Raw genomic sequence first — 22,159 nt, 5'->3', positions numbered from 1 at the left:
TAATGGGAGCTAAGGGCAACTGCAGCCTGTAGGAATATACCCTGGATGCCTGATCCTTGAAGTCAGCAGGAGCCCAGGGCAGCACAAGACCAAGTTGGGCCTAGAGGAAGAACTTCAAAAGAACAGAAGGAGAAGGTGTTTGAGTTGGGGGAAGAGAATGATAGGGAGGGAGGAGGAAACATTAAAAAAAGGAAGAAAAAAGAGAGGAGGGAAAGGTTGTTATGAGGGATTAAACAAATGAGATCTGTCAGAATGCAGAAGATAAGGATCTACAAAAAATATTTTGTCCTGTATAGTGAAATCTGTGTGTGTCTGTGCGCATACACGCACATATATTAGGGTGGGGGAGACAAGAGTAAGACCAGCAGAGGCTCAGGTTTAAACCCTCTCCAGGTAGGTCTTTACTACTTGTGTGACAGATATCACAATTTCCTACAATATCCTTGACAAAACTTTAATGAATTAAGCTAATTATCACAGATCTGTACTATTGTGGGATTGTATGTAACAATTCTAGGGGAAGACATGACTAATGTAAACAATATAATGTAAACATTTTAAACAATGTTCCAGACAAGCATGAACTTTTAAAGTTAAGTGCGTTTTCCAGGAAATCTCTAGGGGAAGGTATATGCAAATATAGCCCCACCAGTTATGCAAGCACTCAGCCTTTCAAAGCTTCGCCATGAGGAAGGGATCTTTGGCTGATGATTACCTGTTACATTAGGATAAGATGAAAAGGCCCAAACTGTACAAAGGAGGGACTCACAAATTCATGAGTGTTCTTGTTCTGAGAAAAAAGTTTTATGAACTTTTAACTACAGAAGAACCCGTGTGGGGTTTGAAGGACTGACTCCTACCAGAGCCCTTGTGGGAATTGGGGTGATCTTTGGTAAACTTATTAGATGAGTGTAGGTTCTTTTTTTGTTTTCATATGTTTCTTTGTAATGCTTTCACCTTAAGAACAAACTTGCTTGCTTAGGAAAGCTGGGCGTACCTTATAACTGTAAGCAATTATGCTGTTTATAACCTCTGAGGGGAAAGCAAAGCAGGCCTCCTTAGGTAGTCTGATTTGCTGGGGAACTCACAGTGAAGGCAGGGAACTGGGCAGTCTGGACCAGCCCTGCCCAAAAGAGTTAACAGCTAAGGAGCCAGGAGCCTAAAAGTAGGGTGACCTTGCTGGGCCACAGAAGGAAAATACAGGTGCAGTTGCCCTGAACTGTGAAATCTTGGGTTCCAGTTTAACCCACACTGACACAGAACTGGTAAAAAATTCTGGATGCACATTTCTTTCACACCATTTTACAAGCAGTAAAGTCAGAAATTAAATTAAAATAAAATAAAAAATACAAACCATACAGACACACCTATGTTTCAGCAGTTTTCCAAGCTCCTGGTAAACACAACTCTAATATCTCTCCCTTTTGGCACAATCCTTTTAAACTAAACAGGCTCAGCTACAATTAACTAACTCCCAGTTTTGAATGCCTCTCTGAGTTATCTCTGAGCAGTACAATGAATTAACCTCTGCAGCCCTATTGTCCAGTTTGGTGGGTTAGAGATACCATGGTGGTAGGATGAAACCAGGCTTTGGGGCCCTGTTCCACCTGCCACATCCTCTTTCCTATGCCTCTTCTCCAGCAATGAACTTACTTTACATCTAAATTTCAAACAGTGTTAGACAAATGCCAGTGTGGATTTGACTTGATTGAAAGGGTTATTTCTTGGATTCTTCCCTACTGGTGCAATGAGTCGAAATTTGCACTTTCTTGCATTTCTAGGGCAGCTGCCGCCAAGTGGAGGAAAACAGGCAGCAATACTACCATTGCCATCCTCTCGACTAAATCAGTACAAATCACTGATGTTCTTTATTCCACCAGTGAAGGAACTAAATCCATCTCCAACAACTTTGCAATAATTCTGAGCTCAAGCACTTTCTGTCCTTCTGTAACTGAAAGATTACCAGCACTTCTTAAAACTAAAAGATAAAACAGCAATACAAGGATACATGAATATTGCTTAGTGAAAAGGCAGGGTCAGAGGTATCAGGCTATAATTCACTTGTATCGAACTTGTCTTATGCTTCATAAAAACGTAACCACCTGTTACGCTGTTATTCTGGGGAGAGTGTATCTATTTTCAGTGATAGCCTTTGCACTGATATCCATCCCCAAGTATGACATATAACACCATGGTAACATAAACAGTGTAGCTGCTTGAGAAAGTTAAATTATAAATAGCAATGCATAGCCCATGAGGTTTTGGAAATAAACTAACTTGAAAAATGAATACAGTGGGTCTTATCTTGCTCCTATTAAAGTCAATGACAAAAAAGTTTCATTGACTTTAATAAGTATAAATATCAAGTACAATATTAAAGATAAATGATGAGGTGTCTTTGAGAAAGAGTCAGGTTACATATATCCACACTATACAATTCACTGTGCCTAACTACAAGAGAGATTATTTTAAGTATACCTGCTTCTTATAGTGGTTTATATTCACAAATTATCAACAAAAAAATCTGATTAGGTATTTGTTACCCAGAATGATACCAGGTAACATTCTTAACACTACAATTATAGTTGTTTTAAAATTTCTGGCAAACATGTTGTTTTATTACACAGGTGCTGTGGCATGGTAATAGTGTTTCAAATAAGGTGGCATATTCAAACTCAGATTAATATTATGCTTCCAAATAATTGTGATATAAAAATGTAAACAAAATAGGTGTAACCACACACAGTGCTGAGTCCTGTATGTACTGGTCTTCGCTGAATGAGAGTCAATCAGGCAACTGAGTACAATGTTGGCTAAAAAAGTGGTTTAAACTGGACTGGCATTATCAGATAATTATTTTGTTATGCATTGTGAAAAATAATTATACAAAGCCAACAACACAAGGTCATCAGTTGTGCATTAAATCTATGCTGAAACAAAACCAAGAACTAATATGATGGAAATGAAACAAAAGACATTCAGCTTTACTACATTATTGCTTCTAAGTACAGAAAACAATCTGTACTTTCATAGGGCCTAAATTCCAGTACTGAGGAGCAATCAGTCTTAAAACAAACAGGAAAACATCTAGCGACTTTTGATTGTTCTGCAGATAAGATATACGAACCCCTTGCTAGATTAAGGCCCCAATCCTTCATACATTTATGCACTTGAATGGTCCCATTTACCTCAAATGGGCACTTGTGCTAAAAGTTAGGTAAAATGCTATAGGATTCCCACAAAAGGCTCAACTACTGCAACAACAAAATAGGAAATTGTTAGGGTTTCAGATCAGAGAGAAAGAAAATCTTAGCAAGAATAAGGAAAAGAAAGAAAAAACCCCAACATTTGAAGGAAACAGAATTTTAATTTTCCTGATTGAGGTCTTTGAGGCTGCTTTAATGCAAATAAAATAAATAAACTTCAGCCACAATCCCACAGGAGAGATCTGGAGGAAACGAGAAAGATTTTCTAAGAAAATCATTGAAACCGCAGTCCTATAATTTTGTACCCTGCAAAATTCAGAATATGCTCCAACGGTAAAGACTACATTTTTGTACATTTCTGGGGATTCAGAATTGGTCAGTCACCTGTTGACTGAAACCAGGGAGAAAAATTAAACAAGACGACAACTCAAAGGAATATAATCTAGTGTAGATTAAGAGTTCTGTCTATAAAATCTTATTCTAGTAGAAATTAGGTATACTTTGCCAGTAAAAACGTGATCCAAAGCCCACTAAGGTACATGAAGAAAAGGAGTACTTGTGGCACCTTAGAGACTAACAAATTTATTTGAGCATAAGCTTTCGTGAGCTACAGCTCACTTCATCGGATGCATCCGATGAAGTGAGCTGTAGCTCACGAAAGCTTATGCTCAAATTAATTTGTTAGTCGCTAAGGTGCCACAAGTACTCCTTTTCTTTTTGCGAATACAGACTAACACGGCTGCTACTCTGAAACCTGTCATTATGTAAGGTACATGGTGATTCTTTTACGTGATTTGAATCAGGCCTCAATCGGATTTGAATCAGGCCTTAAACGTTTGCTGTATTTCTTCAAAGTTTTGGTGATACGTCTGACTGAATTTTGCTTTTCTATCACTCTCAAACAAACTGTGACTGAGCATTTAAGATATTTGGGGATAAGTAAAATGACAGTATTTGACACAGTATTTGTGAAATCTGTTATATATAAAAATGTGGTAAGAGTTTGTAACTTTCTAGAGGACACTTTAGCTCCAAGTTAAATTTATGTATTTTGGTGCTTAGCTGCAGCCGTACTGAAATATTAAAGAGCATTTAAGAAATACAAATCAGGTTTAACATACTTCATATCAGATGATGGTACTAATCACAATAATAATTAGCATCTGCATCGTACCTTTCACCTTAACTTCTCATTGCAAACTTTGATAAGTAAATGTTACCTACTTCACAGGGACATTGTAAGTATTATTCTGCCCATTCTATAGTTGGGAAAAGTGAGGCACAGAGAAATTGAGAGATTTTCCAAAGGCCAGATTGAGAGACAGCATCAGAGCTAGGATCAGAAGCAAAGAGCTGCTGGCTCATAGTTCTGAGCCTAGACCCCATTATTCTCTCACGTGATATGTCTGGGCTTCAGCAATCATACAGAATATGATACCTTTGAAAATAACCTTCCGGTACAACAGCTGCTAACTGGTTAATCCCCAATTTAAATCTAGTTACGTGCCAGTTCACACACTGTCTAGTTTATTTGATCTTGACAGTAACAATAGTTCCACTGTTATCCTGGAAAACACTGGGTCAGATATTCCGTGGTATAAATCAGCATAGCTCCACTGGGTTCAGTGAAGCTACATTGATTTAAACCGGTTGAGGATGTGGCCCAGTGTCACCAATTCAATAATACATTGTACAGCAAACAATACAATGGTCAGCCTTTACCATCTGCTGGGCTAGCTCTAAGTAGGTATTGTTAATTTCAGCTAAAGACAATTGTTCATCATGATTTGCATTTGTAGTCAAATGAAAGGAGCTGTATTCTGTTCTCAGTAAATGAAGCTACTCAGGATTTTTACACTGATGTAAATTAGATGAGAATATGTCTCAACAGTGTGTACATCACTGGGAAACAGTTTCACAGCTTTAGGGCAATAACTAATATGGAATTCTGAAGTTTACATTGAAGGGGCCACTGGATCACAGAAAAGCTGCAATGGAGGACACATTCTGCTCTATAGGACTTTTTATGTTGATATAAGAAGGATGCTCAATGTCAAGATCAAGGTGGCAAATGTTACAAACTGTATTGTTGGTCAGTGTGAATGCTGCTGAGTTGTGTGTAAACCAGGAAAGTAGAAGCCCAAAGGGCTAGAAAAATTGCAAACAATAGCTTACTGCTTTTTTTTGTTTTTTTCCTTATAGTTAATAGATGAGTTTTTCTTTTCCACGCACAAGGATGTAAAGCCAAGGTTCATGCTTCATCCAAAATTATGGAATATAACTAAAGAGCCAGTTTGCATATGCAGAACAACTATTCCCATGCCAACAGTATATTAGTGTCTAGCATGACAGCTAAATCTTTGTTTCAGGTGTTCAGATATTCAGGATGGAATAGCTAACTACAATGTCTGCATGTATTCCAGCAACCACAACTGACTCAGCTATAGAAAGACATGCTTGGGGAACAGTCCACCAGTCACACAGATGCTGGATGAATCAGTCAATGACAAAACCATTTTTTATAGGGCTATCCGATCATCTAGGCAGATGATATTTTGTCAAGGAGAAGACAATTCCTAACAGATGTTATCTGTATTAAAACCTGCCAGACCAACTTGGATACATTCCCTCACACAGGCTGAGGTACTAATTTTCAAACATAACTATCTCAGCCCTTTGGAGGCCAGCACACTAGTCACTAAAGATCAGACCAGGCACTGAGTGTAGTTAGACTAGGAGGGATTTAGGAAGCATAATTGTATTTGAAAGAACAGAAGAGATCACTTACAACTCTACAGAACCTGATGAGCTAATGATGTATTTAGTTTACCAGCTGGAGAACCCAGGGAAGAAAACAAGGCTGACCCAGGGAGCAGGAAAGGGCTTCACAGATCTGCTGCTATATTGTGATGTACCTGGCGCATAAACAATAATAAAGACACTTGATGAAGGTACTTTGGTGGACTCTCTGTGTTGGTTAATTCATCCAGAGTGCTTACCAGCGAGGGTCTCCAGGAGCAAACCTGTTCATATGGCTATTGCAGAAATCTTTTCCCTCCAAAAACTTGAAGATCTTACTCCACTTTAAGGGCTATAATTGCCTAATATTTTATTTTTAAATTAAGAAGATCATCATCTAGAGTCTGACAAAATGCATCCAAAAATGGGGCATTTCCAGCATTACAGCTCAAAAACAGATAAGGAAATTAGACTGTAGCAAGGGAGAATGTACTTATCAAGCCAAATTTTCAAACTTCAGAGCTTAAAGTTAGGCATCTACATCCATCCATAGTTAGAAACCTAACTAAGAGTTGCCTGATTTTCAGACGTGTTGGTCTTTGGCCGTTCCCATTAACTTAGATAGGAACTGAATGTGCTCAGCACCTCTGACAATCTGGCTAAGGGGCTAAAACCCTTAAGTTAAGGCACTCAAAATTAGAGGCTACTTTTGAAAATATAGGCCTTACCCTCTCTGTGCCTTAGTTTCCCCATCTGTAATACAGGTTTAATAAATACTAACCTATCTCACAGACCTCTTGAGAAAACCAAAATTTCTCGAGTGCTCTAGAGCTCTTTGGATAAAAGATACTATAAGTGCAAAGTATTAATTGGCAGGTCTTCCTGTGTAGGGACTGCAGGACTGGGCTCTAAATTATGTCAGACGAAACCTTCCAATCAAAAGTGTAAGCGTTAACCTTTTTGCTTTTTAAAGCTAAAGGAAATACCCATTGTTCTCCATTGACCCCAAGTGTATTTTTATTGTAATTTATGTGTGTGTGTTTATAGGGAGAGCTGCTCAGCTAACGTCTAATCTTTTCCACTGACAAGTTCTTATTAACTCAATACATTTTTCAGTTAATCATCACAGAATCTTCCAATAACACTTTTGTTTTCTTTTACAGTATTGGGTTGAAGTATGAAATGGGGCTGAAGTATAAGAGAAGAATTATTTTTGATCTCTGATCTATTTGCAGAAGAGTTCAGCTCAGATCTGACATCTATTCCACTTTTCCCCAGTTCTATAGGTGGCTTGAGTGAGGCTATAGAAAGCTCAAGTGTAAAGCAGGCCAGTCATTCTCTTCCCCCTTTAAAACACATCCCTCTTGGCTTCCAATCATTTCTTCTAAACTACTAGACTATAAATAAAAATAAAACAAAAACATCTATAGTTATTACTAGAAGTCAATTTATTTCGGGCTCTTTGCAGGACCTATATAGTAATAGCTTCACATTCTTTAGCTGTTATATGGTTACAACTGTTCTCCCTAGCTTGTCATCTTCAAGGTCAATCTGAGGTCATGTTCTAATGAAGGCCTTGTGATGTCAGCTGATAAGACTGACCATGAGATATCAGATCAGATCTGCTTGTCCAAGTGAGTCTTTTACAATGCTTTCTTTTGGAGAGTAAAAAGATGTATAAAGTGGAGGCCAGGAGAGTTTGTAGATCAGTAATTAGCCATTAATTCATTTCTGCCAAGCATGTCAGTGCTTCAACAGATTAATTTGCAGAAAGAAGATAAAGATTGTGAGCCAGGTTCTGTTGAGCAATGATGATGAACAAATCTCTTCCCATTTCAATTTGAAAACTGCTGCAAGATCCTTTGAGGAAATCACAATAAGATAATGGAAACATGATAGTCTCTCCATAGCTAAGGATTCAGTCAGGCTTCATTATATTTGATTTCTACCCCCTATAACTTGGTATGAAAACTGCCAGTCTTACCGTGTAGGATAAGAATGTGGTCAGACTGTTTTTGAGTTACAAGTCATTAAAAATGAACCTAATCTGACATGTATCTAATGTTTATGTGCCCTCCTCTTGCTTACAAACAACTTGTTGCTATTCATTCAAATGTTCCATTTAATTACATCTCTTTGAAAACATATGAATGGGTTATATTTGAAAAAAAGACTAAACAATTATTGATTATTTTATTCATTAGTAATGATTACAGTATTGCCCCCTGGTGGGTGATTGTAGTTTAGAGAAAAAGAAAGTGTCCTTCTATACAGTACTTCACTACCATAACAGAGATTTTCCCTTAGAAAGATCATGTAATAGAAGCCAGTTGAGCAAAAGTTCCCAATCCAGCAAATAATTATGCATATACATAAGTACTGTCAGCTACTTCTCTGTGCATACAAACACATCCCCAAATAGTTTCAGACAGCCTTAAATCTCTCCATCTGACATGCTAAAAAAACCCTGCTCTTTGTACATAGAGCAATCAGCAGGCTAGGAAATCTCTTCAGCAGGCCCGCTCACAGCAATTCCGGGCCGCAGGGCAGAACAGTCAATGGGCCCCCCCCGCATGCACAAGCCACAGAAACGGTCCGCCTGACATTTGGGCGGTGCTGCACCTGCGCTGCTGGTGCCCAGTGAACTGTTGGCTGCACTGCTGTGAGTGCTCTTCCGGCACGGCCAGGGCTTCCACATGCCCACCTGGTAGGGTTGCCAACTGTCTAATCGCACAAACCCAAAGATCCTTGCCCTGCCCCAGTCCCACTCTTTCTCAAAAGGCCCCACCCCTGCTCACTCCATCCCCCATCGCTCGTCCTCCCCCACCCTCACTCACTTTCACCAGGCTGGGGCAGGGGGTTGGAGTGTGGGAGTGGGTATGGGGTGCAGGCTCCGGGAGGGAGTTCGGTTGCGGGAGGAGCTGTGAGGTGTGGGCTCTGGGAGGGAGTTTGGGTACGGGAGGTGGTTTGGGTGCAGGAGGGGGTGTGGGCTCTGGTAGAGAGTTTGGTGCGGGCTGTGTGTTCTAAATTGGGGCAGGGAGTTAGGATGCAGGAGGGGGTCAGCGCTTATGTTGGGTGGCTCCCGAAAGCAACCGGAAAGCTGCTCTGGCAGCGGCTCCTAGGTGGGGAGCCCACGGGGTCTCTGCACACCGCTGCCCACAGGCACCGCCCCCACAGTTCCCTTTGGCCGCAGTTCCCAGCGAACAGGAACTGTGGAGTTGGCACTCAGAGTGGGGGCAGTGCATGGAGACCCCCTTCCCAGGGGCCACAGGGATGTGCCAGCCACTTCCAGGAGCGTTGCGGAGCAAGGGTGGGCAGGAAGCCTGCCTTAGCCCCACTGCACTGCCAGCAGCGGCGGCCCCCGGGCACTTTTAAATCGCCCGGGCCCCTGGGCAATTGCCCCCTTGGCCCCCCGTATCAGTGGGCCTGCTCTTCAGGGTTAGATGTCCATAAGCTTCTTAGAATGCAAATATAGGTTGTCACCAAACAAAACTTGTTTTTCAAATATTTTTATGTAAACAGTCCATATTGGGGGGAAAACCCCTAATAATTGATGTCTGGAAACATGACAGACACTTTTCATGATTACTCCCATTAGGAAGCTCTAAAATCCTGACTCACTAAAACTTGCAAATAATTCAGTCTGTATTTGAGAGTATCTTGACAGTCATTGCTTGTTTGTATATGTGACTATGGGGCTGCTCCTAAATACTTTACAAGGGCCAAAATCAGCTCTTATTTATTCCAGTGTAAATTGGGAATAAGTCCACTGACTTCAGTGGAGATACTCTTGATTGGCACCAGAATAAATAAAAGAAGAATTTGTGCTATTTTATTCACTGGGAGTTTCTTCAGAATAAGAAGTTTAAGATCTGGTCCCATATACCAACTCTAGAACTAAGAGAAATGGTGATAGCAGCCCATTCTCTGGAAAATACTGAGGATGACTCACTTTGTTTTGCATTTGGCTTCAAAATGTTGGTGAGATATGACTTCACATTTTTCTAATATAATTTTATACAATTAATAACTCAGTCTTCCAAACTGGAAGGAAATGGTTGCTGGCTCCCATTTCCCTGCTGAGCAATCTCTCCCCAGACATCGCTCAGAGAATTATTACAAAGATCCAAGGCTTCACCTGTTGCCCTTGCTCGTCACAATGTGCACATTCTCTCACACACACACAAACACACACACACCCGCCATACTGTCCAGTTTGCTCAACATTTTCAGATAATGTAACTGGAAGGTATTAAAGTCACAAGGTATTTTCTACACAGAAAAAAGACAGGAATTATGATCTGGTATGGAGCACAAACCTTTCTGAATCTTTTTAATATCTTCAGGCAAAACACTCTTCAGCTGTTTAGCAACAGTTTTCTGAGTGACTTTGATGTTTTTAAAAAATTATGTAGGATCTTGTATTATTTTCTCATATGATGTAATATAAACATTCCTATTTGTTAAAAATGAACAAATTAAAATGTAATGGGAAAGAAAACTGAGAGCTGGAATGGTTTGTTAATTGCAGCCTGGTTTGAAGATTGGAAATATGTTCAAAACAATTACTTCATGAGACTTTAGATTCCTTATGTACTATTGAAAAGAAACTACTTTTGTAATTTGCAAGGTTTAAGACTGTCAACAGAGAGGCTGGTTTTGAATTCCTCATGCAAGTACAACAAGATGAGGAACCAGGATGACAGAATTGGCATGTGGTGGGCAATTGCATTATGAGGGCTAGTCAGACATCATTTATATTTTGGTTAAATTTGGAAAGTCTTGCCTGTAGTTGTGTTTATCCTGGGAAAGTAGTCAACAGGACATTTCCCAGACTATTACTTAGGTAATTAGACAGTTTCCAATGCAATATTTGAAAACAATTCTAGACTCATGGCAACTGACACGTTCTCTCTGTGGCTATGTCTGCAATTAAACACCTGTTATTGGCCCTTGTCAGCTGAATAAGGCTTGGGCTGTGGGGCTGTAAACTGCAGTTTAGACATTTGGGCTCAGGCAGGAGCCCAAGTTCTGGGACACCACAAGGGGGAGGGTCCCAGAGTCCAGGCTTCAGCCCAAGCCCAAACATCTAAACTGCAATTTTACAGCCCCAGTCTGTGTCAGCTGACAAAGGTCAGCCACAGGTGTTTAATTGCAATGTGGACATACCCTGTAATGACTTGACTGTGACATTTAGCAACAGCCTTAAAGGTGGAGGAGGAGGGCATGGAGCCACAATACCCTAGCAAGAGCTCAGGGAAGGATTGAGTTTTGTGGTATACAGAGCAAATGTGCAAAGATGTACTTCTCTTCCCTGGACTTTACCTTGTATCCTTGCACAAAAGCCAGGGATAATCTGGCCCTTAGGGCAAAATATATACTTGGTAATATTTCAGTTAATGGCAATATTAACCAATATTAAATTGTATCCTTGGGCATGTTTTAATTGCTAAGAACTACTAAAGAACTAATGCTACACATGTACAGAAAAAACTCCCACTGACATTACTGTGTGCTTTTTCTTGCATGAGGATGAATCTCAACCTGCTTTGAACCAGGGCATTAATTTTCAATGGCATCAATACGCAATTGACTGTCCTAAGTAGACAAGCTGGAGTAGTTATGGAGAAGCTACTATGTAAGGCACAACCCTTCCAGAATACGTGTCTTCATAAGGACCTAGATATGGGACAGTATGACTCTTGCTCCGTGGCTCACACTCCAAAATAAAATTTCAGGGCTAACTCTTACATTCTATACTTTGGTGGAACTGCTGTTCGCTTCAATGGAAGATTTGCCTTTTAAAGGACAACAGGAGTTGGCCTCAGCACATCTGATACCAAAAGGTCTAAACCTGAAATTAGCACTGCCCTGTTATTTTGAGATGTACCAATTTTTGAGTCTAAATGATATTTTCCCTTGAAACAATATCCAGGACCTAATGATCAAAGGAGCATTGAAATAGCTGCTGCATTTGTCTGTGCAGATTTACTTCTGGACAAATCAGGCAGACATTTAACTACTTGATTTAAACACAGAATTCCATTTTCACATACAAATTATATTTATTTACAAAATTATGCACACAAATGTAGAAGCCGTTTTTGAAAATCTCACCCTAAGCAATTTGGATTAAATTGCTTACATAATATGGATAAACCCTGGCCCTTCATTTACCTATTGTGCCCGGGTATTTCCATACATATGGTTATGGAATCATTCACTTTTTGGAGATCACCACAATACAACATGTAGGCCTGGCTTGACATGAGTAATTGTCATAGGTAAGGCTTTATTCTTTGGGAGCCAGGATTAGGAAGGTAAATGGATCAGCAGGCTGGAAACAAAATGTCTGTACTAGCTACAGCCAGGGGGAACCATTTACAATGGAGAAGATAAACTGGGAATGTAAAGACGAGGTAAAAAGTAAGTTGTGCATGGACAATGCATGTTGTACAGAGATTGGTTCCTACAAAGTAACCAAGCCAATTTCAGAACATGTAATACAATGGTATAGTAAATGCAATGCAATGTGTAAATCTATATAAAGGAAGAGGTTTGCTGTGTATCTTTGGATATGCGGTATGCCTTATTCCCACTTCCTATGCTTGAGTTTGATCTACTCAGTGTAGCTTTGCTGTATGACAAATAAAGGAAACTGAGTACCGAGACTGGAGTCAAACTGAGTGGAAAAGGTCTCAGGGGAACCCCAACACAACATTGAAGAGTAAGGAAGGATTCTTCTTTTTCATTCATGTTATGTGAGAGTTTTATGCATGGATAATTTGTAGATCAGTACTAAAAATAACCAACCCAAAATGAAACAACAGCCATGGAAAAGTCTCTTTGGAGACAGAGAATTTCATGTATAAAGTGCATAGGCTCATAGCCAGAACTTTCAAATGGGGGAAGGAACAGTGCAATAGGATTCTTAATAAGGAAAGGGGCACAGAACAAAAAGTCCTATCAAAACAAGACACTCCCCTGCACACACTTCTCTTCCTAGGGAGAGGATACGAGAATGAATACGTGAAAGATATTAGTCACATTGCATAATATGCTACAGGATAGTGCTCAGATAATTCGGTAATGAGAGAGGTATAAGAACCTATACAGAATAGAAAAGAAAACCAAGCTCCTGTGTAAGAAAGAAATGCTGCATTTTTCAACTAGTTACTAATATCCTAATCCTGCAAGGTGCTGCACACCCTCAGTTCCCACTGAATCCCACAGGATTCGAGAGCAATAAACAGCTTGCAGGAGGTAGTTAGACCTCTCTGTATCTAGCTCCAAAATGTTTCTTAGCTCTCAGAAGATGAGCGCTATCCCCTATCCACAATGCATCAGTTTGGAAGTAGACATGCTGTCAGTAATGTATATGGACAATGGTAATATTAAGTGTGTGTACAACTAAACTCTCATTTCAACTCATTTCAACCCTATGAGGAGAGACTATTCAGCTTGGAAAAGAGATGATGCAGGGTGGGGGGAGATTTGATAGAAGTCATGAATGATATGGAGACAGTGAATCAGAAAATATTATTTACCTCTTCATGTAACACAAGAACTAGGGGTCACCCAATGAAATGAATAGGCAGCAGATTTAAAACAAACAGAAGGAAGTACTTTTTCACACAACAAATGTTGTGAAGGCCAAAACTATAACTGGTTCAAAAAAGAATTAGATAAATTCATGGTGGATAGATCCATCAATGGCTATTAGACAAGATGCTCAGGGACGTAACCCCATGCTCTGAGTGTCCATAAACCTCTGACTGCTAGAACCTGGGACTGGACAACAGGGGATGGATCACTCAATAAATTGCCCTGTTCTGTTCACTCCCTCTGAAGCATCTGTCAGTGGCCACTGATGGAAGACAGGATATTGGGCTAGACCATTGGACTGACGCAATATGGCCATTCTTATGTTCTTATAAAGTAAGGTATTTACACTGTTCAGAGATGGTTGGAAATGGTAAACAGTGAATTAAAGTAAGATAATTATTTTGAAGATATAACTATGTATTTTCTTTTAGTACATAAGTGATATTACAGAACCCCAAAATATGACCGATTGTTAATTTCACAACTTTACTCTAGTTCATTGTGTAATTAACAAGTGAAATACTATAGATCAGACCCATCTCCCTTCTCTGTCACTGACCTCTCTCAGCTGTGGTTCTCAGATGAAATAATGGATAATTTAACACCAGAGAACAATATGCAGCAAGAGTGCGCATCCTAAATAATTCTGTGCATATCATACAGGACAAAAGATTGTCAACCTAATCTTGCTCACCTCAGTCTCCCTGTACAGAATGTAATGCATCCTTATATTTATTATATTATTTATTTGTATTACCATAGTGCCAAGGAGCCTTAGTTATGAACCAGGACCCCTTTGTGCTATGTGCTGTACAAACTTTATCAGGGGTTTTGATTTTTTCTCCACCCTAGAATGCTATGTAACATTAATTTTTAAAAGGAAAAGGAACTTGTTTCCTTTTTGAACACATAACTAACTGCTATTAATTCACTGCTAGTTTGAGGGCAGCTTGAGTTCAAAGAAGTTTGGCTTTGACAAACTGCTTCTTCCACTAAAATAACAGATTGAACAAGTTAAAAGCTACAGTACAACATGACAGCTTATTCTATCAATTTCTTTTTTAAAACAATTGTTGCAGCTAATACACATACGTGAGAACAGGAGAATTATTACCTTGGAACATATACATATGGCTTTCTGATGATCCTGGTCCCACAGAAGTCAGTTTGGCCACTAATTTCTACGGGTGCAGGACTGGACCCCTATCACAAAACCAAATCTGAAATTCAGCAGTTTAAAAATATCACTTTAATTTTCCAGTTAAGTAGATCCATAAGAGTATCCCCAAGTGTGCTTACTGACATGATAACAGGGACTCCACAGTTGTATACACTGGGGGGGGGGAAATTATCCATAATGGGTAGCAAAATATTAATCTGAAAGTAGCCATTTAAACAAATAACACAATGGGTACTCTGATCTGTAAAGTAAATGGATTTTGTGACCATCTTTTATATTTTAACATGGAATGCTTACAATATCTTTTGGGGACCCTTTGTATGTAATAATATTTACTAGTCAACTACTGCATTCAGATACCAAAGAAGTATTATCTTTAAGGGCTAAATCCTACATTCCTAGACAACCCCAAGCTCCCATTGACTGGAGTGGGAGTTTGTAGAGTGCAAGAAATGCAGGACTAGCTACAAATGTGCTATTGTCGGTACATTTTACTACATAAATACCAAAAGCACAAACATTACACATCATTGAAGTCTAGCAGATTTCCAGATATGTAAAGACAATGCAATACTATATTTAAACTATGTGATACAAATTAACTGCAATAAAATCACTATAATATTAGTATTCCCACTGCCTTTATATACATTTCTGCACCAAGGAGAGAGTGGGATGGGGGAAGGAAAGCTGGCAGTAAAAAAAATGTATTCAAAGCGCCCTCCGGTGGCCCACAAAGGTCTTGGAAACCAAATGATCTGCCACATTGACAAAAGCAAAAGTAGAAAAAAGAAACTTTTCTGAGTGTGGGTGTTTGCAAAAGAAATATGTAATGCACATTCAGATTTTAATTGACCTGAAGAGGCACCATCAAATGTCTAGGGCTGTTAGACAAGGGATTGATGTTTGTCATACTTTCAAAAAACAGTATCTCCTCTTCTTTTAGTGTCCACCACAGCAACATAAAGAACTAATAAAGCAGCATCTAATTCTTTTATTTGTGTGTGGCATTGTGCAACAAGAAAGCTCCATCACCATCATACTCACATATGTATGCATTAGCAGGCCTTTAGATGTCTAGGTATTTATTACACTTACAAACACACACTCACTATACATCTATGTATATATGTCTAAGTAATCTATTACATATACATATTTTGATATGCATAGATGGCCATAAATTTGCATGATACTTTGCAGGCAAATAAAAATACAATGTCCATAACCCAGAGAATTTAGTCTGATTGATAGAAAGCAACATGACTTTAAAATACTTTTTTCCAATACTAAAAGCATATTGATTAATCATTTTATCAGAGATCTACATACTACAATCATTAAGTTTAAGACCATTTTTATTAACAATGATGTAAGGGAGATCTTTAAGTCTAAAGAAGGAAGGTTTTCATGTATTTAGAAGTTGGGTTTATTGTACAAATGCTTTATCAGATTCTAGATCTCAACACACATCAACCCTTTCAAAAAGTTTGATTTCTAAATTTTTACAACTAATACTTCGATGACAGTGAATTCATTACACTTACTTTCACTTACATAAGATTTCCTTACTTTGCAATGGAAATATGCTTCTCTACACCAATCACAACAGGAAAGAAAGAGTTCATTGTACAAAGAAAAATGACAGTACAATAAACACAAAATAACTAATTTTTTCTAATCTCCCTTTGAGCCATCATTCAGGGGGGAAAAGGACAAATAACCTAATGCACTATAAGCATTATTAGTGAATGCACCTACCTCTTCAACTGTCAAAGGCATACAGATCCGGTACTCCTTCAAGAGCATATTTCTGTTGCAAACCAGCAAAGCTGGAGAAGAGTGGTTATTTCTGCACTCTGATCACGGCAAAAACAAAACCACAGAAAAATGAATCAAACCCCTGGTTGAGTACGTACTTGACAATGTGTTCAAAAGACCCCAACACTACCATCTAGGAGGGATGACCCAGCAAGAAGAAAAACCAATACAATTGCTCCTTTCTTTCAGTTCTTCCTCCTTCAAACTGAGATCATGTGAATTTCCCACACATACATACACACAAAGAAGTCTCAAACATCAAATGTGATCTTTAAAGTCAAAGACATCCGTTGAAAATGTATTAAAATGACAGTTCCTTTTCTGCTATATCAAGACATGCCTGGAGCAATCAAAAACAAACAAACCCCAAAACAACCAGCCTAAAATATTAATGTCACCAGCAGCAGTATATTGGAGCAATGGCACAGCAAGGATGAGATGCTTACTTCCAGGACAAAGGCTTTATAACGTTTCCTTTCCAGGCTGATAAACACAGCTCCCTCTTCCTCTCCGTATTACAGCTGCTATTATGCACGCACTAGTTCTGCACTGTGGGTGAGAGACTGGATCTGCTGCCTGATATTTCCCCACACACACACCTTTGATCCTTCCTGGGGCTTGGGTTTCCCCCACCACAGCTCCGTGTGTGTGAGTTGTAGCTAGTAGAACTGAGGAGTCTCTGCAGCAGCAGCCTCAACTTGGGTCTGAGTGTGTGTCTGACATCAGCAGCCACAGCAGGAAGGATGGCCCCATCCGGCCAATGGGGAAATGGCACAGCAAAGAATGTGGAGGATTTAAACAAAACAGCATGTCTCTTCTAGAGTGCCAACAGCCAGCAAGCAAAGTGAAGGAAGCTTGCAAGTGGACAGTAGAGAGAAATGAAATCCAGATGCACAACTGGTTTTATTTTATTGCACAATCATTTTGGGTCATATAAGAATGCGTAACTAGGAGTAGTGAGATGAAACTGAAATTTGGGAAATTGGGAGGAACTTCCCATCAGCAAAAGCTATTTAGGCTGTGGAGCTGTCTCCCAAGGGGAGTGAAGGAAATCCCTTTGCTTGTCATATTTAAAAATAAGACTGTACAAAACTCTGAAAAATGTCCTGTAAGTAGAGTCCTGCACGGGCAGGGAAAGAGTCAGGATTATCTAAAAGATCTGTTCAATCTCTAACTCCTATGCTTTACATTGTATTGTTACAGAAAAAAGGAAAAATGGAATAATTCCATATCTTAGGACTTTTTAACCCTTCAAAACACTTTTCAGAGATAGGATCCTGACGTCACTGAGACTGCCCAGCCTGGCCTTTGCTGAGTGATGGTTTGCAAGATCAGGCCTTCAGGAATTGGTGCAATGAGCAAAAAGGAGATATAATAAACACAGGATGTAATAACCTCACCCACTTCCCTTTTAGTTAGTCCTTAATTATATGTGTGCAGGCTTTGCAACTTGGCTAAAACTGTTTTTCACGTCAGTCATCTAACTTAAAACAGTGGCACTGAAACGTCAGTGAAAACACGTGCCTCATTACTACTTTAGCCATAATAACAGATCCCATTTTAATAGGCAAATTTTTCCATTGCTTGGGAAGCAGCAATCAGCTGGTTAAGCCTGTAATTTGCCTGTTTTTTTAAAATGTGTTTTTCAGTGACATTTAAGGGTGTAAAGCTAACATTAATATATTAATATGTTAATATTCACAGTAATGTTAGTGTGCACAAGAATCTCTTGAATTCTAATGCTGGCTGTGAAGCTGAATTATTGTGTGGCCTTAAATTCTGTACCTCAGTTTCCCCACCCATAAAATAGGATCTGTGAGAATAATTTGAAAATATAAAGTGCCGTATAAGTGGTAAATGGTAGTATAATATGTCTGCAATTCTGCATTTTAATGCAAATAATTTACAGTATTTAAAAAAGTGTTGCAACACTCAGGTTTTTGGGGATGGATATAAATTTTTATCTAAAATGAAACAGGTAAGCCGTAATGAGAGAGAGTGAAAAATCTCAGTTCCTTTTTGGCATTGAACGTATAGGTAAACTTAGCCCAAGGGGAACATAGTGCCATCTATGAAGCAAACAAAACACTTCTTTATTAGCTTCCATTGATGACAGAGCCCTCCCTTTGCACAGTTGTAAATAACTACATAAGGCAATGGAGAATCAAGGCTCTAGGAATTTTACATAGAGTTGTGTCTCTCAGTACTTTGGATTCTCACCTTAAACATATGAACAATGCACTGCATTTCCTCCATATCAAATGAGTCTACTTTGTCAAACCTGGTAACAGCCATCTGCAAATATCAAGCTGTAGTCATGATTTATATCTTTGGTTTTGTACACCCAGGGAAGATTGTTCCAAAAACATATCATCCAATTTCAAGTTTCAGTAAGTAAGCAAGAGCTCAGTTCTGAAAACTCTGAACCCTATTGCCCAGTGGATATGGGGTCGGAGTGATGGGTTTAAAGGATCCAATCATATAAAAATAAATGCATTATAAAGTTGCAGAATGCCAGAAAGAAAAACATAATGCGACACAAAACAACCAAAGGAAGACTGCATGTAAAGCAGTGATCAGGGAGACAGTAACTGGAACATCACCTCTAATTTGGAAAAGACTCACTATGTAATCTTAAAATTAGGGTTACATCCTACCCCTTTTGAAGTTAATCGGTGTGCTGTTATTCGTGTTAATTGGAGCAGAATTAAGTCCTAAACATTTTGTGTCTCAGACCCAGCTGGAAAATTAGGTTAAAATTGTTTCCCATTGAGAACCACATGCTGTTTCTCAGCTGAACTTTCCTGAATAAAGCCCTGATCTTACACCACTACAGTCAATGGGAGTTTTATCATTGATTTCAATGACCTTAGGATCAAGTCCTAAATTAATTTACTACCTTCCACCACAAACATTATAGTCCCATTTAATACACCATAGCAAAACACATTCTCATAATTTAGTAGGCCAAATTCAAAAACTACGTGAAGCAGTCTCCAACAGATGCCCATATGCACACTGCAAATGTATCATTAATGTACACCTGTATTCTGGACAGCAGAAGCCTCAAGCTCAGCTCAGTGCCAGCAACAGATCTTTTTGCCAGGACTATTTTCAGATCATATGATGTTTACACATAAACACACAGACCACACTTACTGACCACTAGCCTCACCCCAGAACACATCTCTAATGCTACTGTCTCTGAGGGCCTGTGAAGTAGCCTTTCCAAACGTGTTGTAGGGGCAGAATAGCAGAGAAACCTTCCACCTGAAGCTAGGCAGGGATTTCTGGGAAGCAGTGTCTGCCTGAATCTGGTCCCTTATTTTTTGCAGGGTGTCAAAATATATCACTTAGACCTACCTCAAGTTCACTAACCACATCCTGAAATACAGCATGCTGTGGGTGATAAATGAAGAACTTCTTATCCTCATAACTAATTTTCCATTTTTGCTCTAGGAAAAAAATATATTGGCTAAATCTGCTGAACTAACAATAAAAGTCAAATAATCTTTTCACATATTTTATTGTTTAATGACTTCTGAATTAAGGGACAGGCCTGCTGGATCCATACAGAGAGTCAAATTTGGAGACAAAAGCTGCATCCTCCAATCGCCTGATTGCAGGTGTTGTAGGATATCTTCCTCAAGTGCTAGAGGAAGATAGTACCGGTAGGAATTAATTTTCTTCCCTCTCCCCTTTAGGGCCTGATTCAAAGCCCCTAATGTCAACAGGAGCCATTCCATTGACTTAATTAGCTTTGGATAAGGCCCTTCGTTCCCTGAAAGCTCTCTCTCACTATCTATCAAGTCTAAGGCTATGTCCACACAATCACTTATATTGGCTAAACCTATGTCACTCAGGGGTGTGAATATTCCACCCCCATGATGAGTGACATAAATTATGCTATCATATGCACTTGTGTGCACAACGCTACATCTGCGGGAGAGCTTCTCCAGCCAATATAGCTACTCATCTACCACTCACTGAGGGTAGATTAATCATGTCAACGGGAGAGCTCTCTCCCGTCCGCATAGAGCAGCTACACAAGAGATCTTATAGCGGCACAGCTGCATCAGTACACCTGTGCCACTATAAACTCTCTTGTGTAGACATAGCCTAAGATAATGATTAAATTAAAAAATGTGTTTTCAAACATTTGCAACTTTTGGTACTCATGTTCCCCTTTAATCCTTATCCATCTGTAAAATCTGGGCATGGGGAGGGGGGAATGTGATAAAGCACCTGTCTGACAGGAAGGCAGGGGAAAGGAATAATTAAAAGGGAAACATGATGTGACATTATCCCTAAAAACTTGAGTTTAAAGCATTGAACATCATTACTAATATCAATTTTTTTTTCTTCTGGGGAAAGCATCTCTATGGAGAGTGCTGGCACTTCAAGATACTTGGGATTACCAGTTAAAATATAAATAAATAAATAAATAAAAATAAATTGTGGAATTAGTTAAAATCACTGTCAATCACTACTTTTTTTTTTGATGGAGTTGAAGTTAACGTTGTTTATTTAAGGTCATATGAGGCTGTGTTCAGTAGGGGTGTCCACAGTTGAAGACAGATGTTGATAAATTGGAGAGGGTTCAGTGAAGAGAGATGAGAATGCTTAAAGGATTGGAAAACATGCTATTATAGTGAAAGACTCAAGAAGCTCAATCTGTTTAGTTTAACAAAGAAAAGGTTAAGGGGTGGCTTAATCACAGGCTATATCCTCCTATATGGGAAGCAGAAATTTTATAATAGAGGGATTTTTAATCTAGCAGACAAAGGTATAACATTATCCAATAGATGAAAATTTAAGCTTGACAAATTGAGACTAGAAATAAGGCACAACTTTTTAAGAGTGAGGGTAAGTAACCATTGGAACAATTTATCAAGGATTGTAGTGGATTCTCCATTACTGGAAATTTTTAAATCAAACTTGGATTTTTTTGTTTTGTTTTGTTTTGTAAAATGAATGCTTTAGTTCAAACAAGAATTAATTCAGGGAAGTCCTATGGCCTATGTTATGCAGGGAGTCAGGCTAGATGGTCAGTGTCCCTTTTAGCTTTATAATATACGAATCTATATTTCTATCAGGACAGCATGGGTCAGATTCTGATCTCAAGATACAATGGTGTTAGTCTGAATTAACTCACATTAAATCAATGGAGTGACTCTGGATTTACATCAGTGTAAGTGAGATAAAAATCTGGCTTTATGTCACAAAGGATTGGAAAAAAATACAAGTTTCCCTTTATTATCAGTTTATCACACATGTAGCATGGAGTATCTTTCAGCTAAATGTTGTCCTTGATTTATAATAAAGATTGTTATTTTGCATAGTAATAGAATTTTTAGTTGTTATTTGATCCTGGACTACTTAATAAAGACTCAAAATCATGAGGAACTGTCTAACTCAGGCTCTTTCTCTGTTGTTTTCCCCCACACTTCACGTTCTGAGAGTTTTTCTACTGGATCAAAGTATGACAACACAACGTTTACAATGGAAACTTGTTTTGGAACTTTGCAATACAATGTGATGGCATCCTATCACCATATATGAAAATGCCGCATCAAAATGTTCCAATGTTAGTATGAGGTAGTGGAAC

At 38.9% G+C, this 22,159-nt stretch overlaps 1 protein-coding gene across 14 annotated transcripts in view; it reads right to left on the bottom strand.

Moving 5' to 3' along the window:
- The window catches only part of PITPNC1 (phosphatidylinositol transfer protein cytoplasmic 1), a 196,360-nt gene that overhangs the window by 172,480 nt on the left and 1,721 nt on the right, over positions 1-22,159 (bottom strand). For 7 of the 14 annotated variants that reach the window (XM_043496323.1, XM_043496317.1, XM_043496326.1 and 4 more), the window contains one exon: positions 19,915-20,006. In XM_043496323.1, coding sequence (XP_043352258.1) covers positions 19,915-19,985 — 71 coding nt within the window. In that variant the 5' untranslated portion in view covers positions 19,986-20,006. The other 7 variants (XM_043496321.1, XM_043496318.1, XM_038371430.2 and 4 more) reach the window with 5 other exon arrangements.

Source organism: Dermochelys coriacea, chromosome 14, assembly GCF_009764565.3.
Source record: "Dermochelys coriacea isolate rDerCor1 chromosome 14, rDerCor1.pri.v4, whole genome shotgun sequence".
In the NCBI taxonomy this organism is placed as follows: domain Eukaryota; kingdom Metazoa; phylum Chordata; order Testudines; family Dermochelyidae; genus Dermochelys; species Dermochelys coriacea.
The sequence above is the reverse complement of the archived record's forward strand: the minus strand, read 5'-3'. Positions and strand labels throughout refer to the sequence as shown.